Source organism: Ctenocephalides felis, unplaced genomic scaffold (genome assembly GCF_003426905.1).
Source record: "Ctenocephalides felis isolate EL2017-DRISC unplaced genomic scaffold, ASM342690v1 CF-g0.4_SCAFFOLD_00845, whole genome shotgun sequence".
Taxonomy (NCBI): domain Eukaryota; kingdom Metazoa; phylum Arthropoda; class Insecta; order Siphonaptera; family Pulicidae; genus Ctenocephalides; species Ctenocephalides felis.
Genome location: NW_020536999.1, coordinates 91,115,189 through 91,123,893, shown reverse-complemented (window position 1 = coordinate 91,123,893; position 8,705 = coordinate 91,115,189). Strand labels below are relative to the sequence as shown.

The window sequence follows — 8,705 nt, the reverse complement described above, 5'->3', positions numbered from 1 at the left end:
CCTTACACTCTACACTCTATCTCATGTCACTAGTGGATTGAACCCGAGACCTCCACATGGCGTATTTTGAACTCTATCGTGTGCAACTTGTTTGGAGTCAGTGCAAGATAACAAAATATCAGCATATGCACAAAAAGTATCACTTTTTATTCTTGTACCTGTATGAAACATTAAATGTGGTACTGATTCCTGGTGCAAGCCTTGCGGGCGTTACACCTTCTACATTTTTGATGCTGATGTCTGAACCAAATATCGATGATGACTTACGAGGCTGGATCGAGTCAAAGTTGGATTTCAAGGGCTTCAAAGTCTGTAATAAAAAGATAAATTGACATAATTTAATAACTATTCATCATCACTTGTTACCTGGGCAATATTTAAAATGGTAAAATTGACACCATAAGTGCTGCCGGCCACACCGTTTTGAAAAACTATCACATCTGGTCTTAGATCCAGGATGGTAGTAATGTTGCTGGTTGTTTTTGTGCTTTCACTGGCTGCGAATATATTTTGAAGGTGTTATTAAAAATGGTTGTGCCTAGATTATTTTACTTTTACAGGTTGTAAAAATGTTACATTAATTTGGCGTCATTAGATTTTTTACTGTTACCAGAGTCGTCGGTGAATGTCCCTTTGCATATGAAGGCGTTGGAAATCCATTCGAGACGACTTTCTGTCGACATTGAAAATTCCTGCAAGTATGTGGATGGCGAAATCTAGAGAAAATAGGAAATGAACTAGTTGTGAGTGCTATTTTGCTATTTAAGGCAAGTTGCAAACCATCGGTTCATTATTCCAAGTTTAGAATAATGAACCGCCCCCTTAAGGGCATGTGTATGTCCTAATCTATTATAAATACTAGTATGTGATAAGTTTGCTTCTAAACAAAATGCCACGAACACCTAGTTTTATTACAAACTTATCAGTTTCAATATTTTTGCTGTAATAAATTTTTTAAAGAATAACAAAGAACTTTTCAAAAATCACTGAATGCTCTTAATTGAGTGCACATTTTTACGATATTCTTATTATTTTAATATTTTTATTATTATTTTAGTATTATTACTTACTTCATAAGTAGTTAAAGTAAATAATATATTAATTTCTCATTGATCAAGTCGATTACATATTTACAAGTTAATGCAACTTGCTCTGAAGAAAAATGCCAATCTTGCCATGTTTCCCAGTTCATGTAAAAGTGAATGAGAACATGTGTTGTTAGATTCGGATGACATGACAAGCTTTTTTTACAATTTAAACTATTTGTGATAACAATGGTAATGTATAATTACTTTACACGTGCATCTTGCCCTAGGGCCACTTACACCTAATTGAGCAAATAATTTCTTAAAATACCTTTCTTGTAACGTCATAATCTTTAATAAAAAATGAACGAATCATTGCACCTGCGTCCATTTTATATTTTATTTTAAAATAATAAAAATATTTTATTTTCATCAGTCACATATTTTTGTTTTATCATGCATGCTTTGAAAAAGCAAACATCGTTTTTGATTGCTTTTTGTTTTTGAAACAGTAACAAAATTCTACTTTTAAATTTTTATTTTTGTAATAATTTTTTGAAAATTGTTGGAGACAAAAAGAGGAAATAATGAAGGAATGATGAATAGGAGAAGTACAAGTGAACTGTCTGGTAGTGAAGGGACGATGGATACCTCAAGTGATGAACCTTCTAGTAGTGAATATACACTGGATTGCAGAACTGACGACTCATATGATCCTTTTAGAAGGTTTACAAAAATTTATTAATTTCCCGAAGGACAGGTTTATGTATAAACCAAAAAATTAGATTTGCATATGTTCTCTTCTGAAATGACGTATCAAAAGTATCTATATAGTTTTTAATTATTAATAATTAAATTAACTTCAATTTTATTTATCAATGATCATGTTGATGCAGGTACACATATAGTTTTTATCGTGTATCATTTAAATAGGTAAATTTAGATAAATGCATGGGCCGATTCTGCCGTAAAATAGACCATCAATGTTATGGCAAGGCTATGTTACGTTGAAGTTTTCATACAAACTTGTACTAAATATTGTCAAAATACGATGTATTTGCTGTACGATCGAATAAATCAAAAGCCATTTGTTGAAATCGTGGTTATATATACATATCGTGGAAGTTGCTGAGGGCAAAATGTCACTTACACCTAGTTTAATCAATGTTTGATAAAGATTATGGCTAAATTTTCTACTTAATTACTTCTTATCATTATTAGTGTATTTTTTGTAATTTAACCAGATCGCCATCCGGATCAGATCATAGATCTCGCTCAACGTCAAGAAATTTATCCAACTCTGACAACACACTGTTTGAAATCATTCAGATGCGCGATAAATTACGAAAAGGAGCCAATACTGTTTGCGCCTCTGATTTTGAAAACGAAAGTAATTAATCAATTTTAATTATAAAATAAACACAAGTGTTCATATTGTCATTCATACCTATTTTTCAGAAAGGAAATCCAAATCGACTTCTGGCAAGAGAAAACGTTCCTCCAGTCGATCATCTTCAAGAAGCTCTAAGAAGTTTGCCAGGAAACGTTCTGCTGCCTGCTCTGCAGCCCTGGGGGATGAAGATTCGGACGACGACATTGGCGGAGGTTGTGAAAAAAGAGAGAAGAGTAACCCCAAGTTTTGTCCTGGAAAATCCGCCAAAGTCGGTGTGATAACCAGGAATCCCTTCTTCAACTTTCTGAGGACTTTCAGAAGACAAAATCCAGGGATGGGTGCTGTTGATATTGTAGTTTAAGGAGCTAGGGTAAGTGGAATAAAATGTTGCGCTGTTTATTTATAATATCAAAGTTGATGTTTCGGATTTGTGAATTGACGCCAAAATCTGGCATTTGATTTATAACAACAGAATTAATGTTTTTGATTTGTTAGACTTGGAATTGTATGGCTTGTAGCGATAAACAGCCCTATATCAATGAGGCCAAAAAAGCGGAGCCTTCAAAAAGGCGCGAGTCTGAAAGATGTCCTAAATGCAATGCCATTCTAGCCAGAAGGTAAATTATTAAACAATGTTGTACATGTTCGTATTATTCTACAATCGAATGCCATTTTAGAGGTCGTCGAAAACGTAAATGCAAAGCAAAGTCTAAAAACGTCCGTTTTGCGCGCAAAAGACTATCACGGGGAAGGCATCGTAGAAGCTCCAGAAGTAGGCGAAGCAGGTCCCATAGGAGGTGCAGAAAGTAAAATGGGCAAAATAGTAGAGAATGATTGTTTTGGATAAAAAAAATGTTTATACTGGTTTGCATATATATTTTTGTACTGTTTTATTAAATATTTGTCGTGTTTCAGTTTAACTTTAAAGTACAATCAATAGTCATAAAATAATTAATAATATGTCGAAATTTTTTCCGATGAATATATATCAGTTGTGTTGAACAATTAATTTAAATTCGTCGAGTGCTAGCCATGTTGTCCAAACCTAATGCATTATTTCCATTACACGTGTATTCCATTAGTTTTATTGTTATAAACGTTTTATTGTTAATTTCATATGTATAAATAATAGAATTATTAATACAATCGATAACAATTAATAACAACATAAAAAAAGAAAAGGACTGTACTGACGAGCAACAAGCTAGGACAAGACAAAAAGTCTTACAAAAAGGGCGTTCCTGAAAAGGACAAGAAGTTCTATGATTTTTAGAAATTCACTAAAGGTTGGAATAAAGTATTAGGCGTTCTTGAGACGTACACAATATGTAATAATTTAAATAATTGCAGATCTAAGTTTGTTTAAAGTTACCAATTTGGCCATCACAGTTTGAGGATTCTTTACGTGTGAACAATTCAAACATGGTGGCAATGTGGCCAACATTGACGATTATTTTGACGTACAAAATAAACTTTTTATTATTTACATTACATTAAAATAGACATTATACATAAATATAGTAATTTATAAAAATAAAAGTAATTTATAAAAATATTCCTGTTGGGATGATAAACTTGAAGATGATTATCAAAACCATATCAAATCATTTCTTTCTAAAATGTTACGACGGGAAAAATTCCTAACCTTATGCTGCAAGTATCACCTTAAGTTAGTTAAATTTAATATCATTGATTAATTTACATGATTAATTAGTACACAACTGTTTTCTCTGTTATAATCAGGTAAAATATCTAATAATGTCAGAAGAAAAAACTACCTCGGTTAAAATTGAACCACTAGAATATTCAGCAGAAGATCCTCAAGATGAAGAGGATATTAAGTCTGAATCTTGTTCAGAGAATGGAGAAACATGTCTGGAAAGATTTATGAATTCTAAAATAACTGTAGAGGAAGAAATCAAACAGGAATTAATGCAGATTTCTATAAACCCTTTCGTATGCACAATATGTGATAATGCATTTGCTTTAAGACACCATTTAGATCGACATATTATTGCTCATAACAGAGAACTGCCAATTCATTCCGGAGAACTTCTTCTGAAGTGCAAAATATGCAACAGAGACTTCCATTCATCAAAAGGTTTGAAACGACACATGTACACTCATACTGGAGAACAGCAACATATTGCTCATAACAGAGAACAGCCAATTCATTCTGGAGAACTTGCTTGCAAATGCAATATATGTAACAGAAACTTTCGTTCACCAAAAGGTTTGAAACGACATATGTTCACTCATACTGGAAAACAGCAACATATCTGCAAAATATGTGATAAGACATTCACACGATTGATTCGATTAGAGAAACACATGCTTATTCATTCTGAAGAACTTCCTTATAACTGTGGAATATGTAACAAACTATTTCGTTCCGTATATAGTTTAAAAAAACATATGACTAATCATTCTGGAAATTTTCTTCAGAAATGTGGAATATGCAATAAATCATTAGCACAATCTGATGCTTTAAATGCACACAAGTTTATCAATTCTAGAGAATTTCCTTATCAATGTGAAACATGTAGCAAATCTCTTCATGCATCAAAAACTTTAAATAACCATAAAGCTCAATAATTTAAAGTATATGAGAAGAGACACTTGGGTGCTCATGTGAAAGCCAGTGAATAATTTATAAACGGTTATTTCTGTAAACCTGCTCTAATTATTGTGATTATTCTAGTATTGTTTAAATTGGTGTACGCATTTATATATTGATCATAAGCTTTTAGCACTTTGTTGTGCATTATAATTAATTTAATTATAGATTTTTTAGTGATATCAGTTCATGCAGCTTGCCTCAAGGCAAAATGCTACTTACATCTAGTAGTTTTAGTTATATTATATATCGATTTTATTAGCAATAATATGTTATTCAATGTTGCTTACTGTGATTGTTAATTTTAAATTTGCCTCATTTACAAATTATCGTTATATTGTTCTTGTGTTGGCAGCATGTATACATAACGATTTTCATTGTTATGACTAAGGTTATGACATGACAGAATTGGCATCACTGGAAGGCTTTTGATATCAACATTCAACAAGACGTTTGTAATTGTAACCTAGAAGCAAACTTTGCAATAATAATGTTTAATAAATTTATTTTTTAATATTAAATTTGTATATTTAAGTTTTAATCTAGTCAAAAATGAAGAAAGAACGTTCAGTGGATAATTCCAGACCGTTTAAATTATAAGTAGTCTACCAAGTTTTCATTTGCAGGTGTATAGATATATAAATTCATTAAAAATATTTATTTTACAGCTCATCAAATATTAAGTTTGACTGGTATTAGCTTCGAGAGGAAGAGCATAATTGTAAATATTAAATACAAATATTTTTCACTTTATTTTATCAAACTGTGTACTCATTTTTCTAATAGGGCTTCGTGGAATTGACAATAGTACCTTTGAAAGACAATTTGAGAAGCATTAAACTAAATGCTAAGCAATGTAGAATTTATAGAGTCACATTAGGCGATTGTGAGGCTACTTTTCAATATTTTGATCCCTTTTTGGATATCTGCAAAAATGATTCAAAGACGTAAGTTGTTCTATGTTTTTACCCATGATTATCAATTTCTACTAGTAGGATTGTTGGTAAATATCCTTTATATTACCAGGAGGTCTTTGGAGGTATTTTCCAAGTGTCACTTAGCAGCTGCTCAAAATATAGATCCTGATTGTAATGCAGGAGAATTATTTATCAATGTGCCCCATGAAGCAAGCCATCTCATTGGTGAAGGTAGAGGTTTAAGAGTTGGAATAGAATTTTCTTTGGAGCAACCTCAAGGTGGCTTGCATTTTGTTGTGCCTGAAACTGAAGGCACCATGGAAGAGGTTTGTGAAAGAAAATCACAAGATAACTGGTAGTATTATTATGATGGTTTTTTTTTTTTTAGAGGGCAGCTCATATGTACACCTATGCACATGAAAACTCATCAAGACTCTGGTTTCCTTGTGTGGATTCTTATGCCGAGCCTTGTACTTGGAGTCTTGAGTTCACTGTTGACGCGTCAATGACAGCTGTCTCTTGTGGTGATCTTGTAGAAATTACTATGACGCCTGATATGAGGAGGAAGACTTACCATTATGTTTTAAATACTCCTGCTTGTGCTCCTAATATTGCTTTAGCTGTTGGGTATGATCTAGATACATCAGTATTGTATGATTTATCAATAACTTTGTGCTTTTTTCATTCTAGACCTTTTGAAACTTATGTGGACCCCCATATGCACGAAGTGACCCACTTTTGTCTACCACAACTAATGCCATTATTGAAGAATTCTGTTCGATATATGCATGAAGCTTTTGAGTTTTATGAGGAAACTTTAGCTACAAGATATCCATATCCTTGTTATAAGCAAGTTTTTGTTGATGAGGTGAGTAAAGTTTCTTTAGAATTCAATTTAATTTATAGATTGTAAAATAAATCCCCTTTTATTCCTTTTAGACTGTTCAAGATGTAGCAGCCTACACTACCATGAGCATTCTGAGTACTCATTTGCTTCATTCCATAGCTATAATTGATCAAACTTATATAACCAGGAAAGCAATGTCTCAAGCAATAGCTGAACAATTCTTTGGCTGCTTCATTACAATGCAGAGTTGGTCTGACACCTGGCTCAATAAAGGTATTGCTGAATATCTATGTGGGTTGTACTCGAAGAAATGTTTTGGAAATAATGATTACAGAGAGTGGGTTAGACAGGAATTGTTGGATGTAAGTAACAGATTATATTGTCATATTACTTTGATATATTATTTTACATTGTTCTGGCTTTTAGGTTGTGGCTTATGAAGAACAGTATGGTGGTATAGTTTTGGATCCCAGCCAAGCGCCTGCACCTCTTCCTGTTGCCGCTGCCTCTGGCACATCTCCTGTAACAGGTGCTGGAGGGCCCCAAGGACGAGGAGGCAATCACCATGCTACAGCGGCTCAAAATAATGGACAAAATGTGCACCATTTCCCTACCATACTATGTCACCAAAGTATATACAGGTATGTGATCACATGCATTTTATTAATGTTGGATGCATTTTATTAATGCATTTTTTAGGCAATGAGAAAAAAGGCTCATTTAGTCATTAGAATGTTGGAACATCGGATTGGTCAAGAATTACTGCTGCAAGTGTTTAACAAACAATTAGCTTTGGCTACGAATGCTTCTACACAGAAAATTGGTAAAATACATTTAATTAACTTATTACATATTATGATTTTTGTTTATATTCTTATATTTAAGGCAGTGGATTATGGCATCATATGCTAATTTCTACAAATGTCTTCACAAAAGCTATATTTACTGTTACCGGCAAAGATATGACTGGGTTTTGTTGATCAGTGGGTGAGGACTGGTGGACATGCCAGATTTTCGCTGACATCAGTTTTTAATAGAAAAAGGTAATAATCGGAAATCTTGCCATATGTTTTCTACATTAATTAAAAAGTAAATGAATTTTCTCAATTTAATTTCTTTCTAGAAATACTGTAGAGTTGGAAATCAGACAGGATGCAGTTAGTCAAAGAGGTATTAGAAAATATGTTGGTCCATTGCTAGTTACTTTGCAAGAACTTGATGGAACTTTTAAACATACTTTACAATTGAAAATACAGTTGTTAAAGCTGACATTACTTGTCATTCCAAGAGTCGTAGAAATAAAAAGAAAAAGATTCCTTTGTGTACAGGAGAAGAATTTGATATGGATTTGAGCGCTATGGAGTAAGTAAAGTAAAGTTATATTTTCGCTTTATATCCATATTGATATATTTTTCTTTTACAGTGATTCTCCAGTTCTCTGGATTCGCCTGGATCCTGAGATGACTCTTCTTAGATCAACTCAAATCGACCAGCCAGATTACCAATGGCAGTACCAGTTGAGACATGAGCGTGATGTCATTGCTCAGATGGAAGCGATTGATGCATTGGAACGCTACCCAACTCCTGCTCGCGAATGGCTTTGACTGTCACTATTGAGAATGAGCAAGCATTTTATAAAGTTCGATGCAAAGCTGCTCATTGTCTGACAAAGGTGAGAACAAATATATTAGTGCTAGATGGAATTAATGTATTACATGGTTTTAGGTGGCCAATGCAATGGTTTCCACTTGGGCAGGGCCTCCAGCCATGTTGGCTATTTTCAGAAAAATGTTTGGGTCTTTTTCAGCTGCTCATATCATTCGGCAGAATAATTTTACTGATTTTCAACACTATTTTCTACAAAAAACTATACCTGTTTGCAATGGCAGGTAATGACATTCAAAGA

General features: G+C 33.2%; 1 protein-coding gene and 1 pseudogene across 1 annotated transcript; both read left to right on the top strand.

The window, feature by feature from the left end:
• The first annotated feature begins 4,176 nt into the window (after positions 1 to 4,176).
• Positions 4,177 to 5,013, top strand: LOC113363005 (zinc finger protein 525-like). Its single transcript, XM_026605496.1, has one exon. It carries the CDS (start codon positions 4,177 to 4,179, stop codon positions 5,011 to 5,013), a length of 837 nt encoding a protein of 278 aa, XP_026461281.1.
• A 574-nt stretch (positions 5,014 to 5,587) lies between these two features.
• LOC113363004 lies at positions 5,588 to 8,692 on the top strand (annotated as a pseudogene).
• Positions 8,693 to 8,705: the final 13 nt, after the last annotated feature.

Excerpts from the sequence above, each read along its gene's own strand:
- LOC113363005 (XM_026605496.1), top strand. The coding sequence starts at position 4,177 with ATGTCAGAAGAAAAAACTACCTCGGTTAAAATTGAACCACTAGAATAT.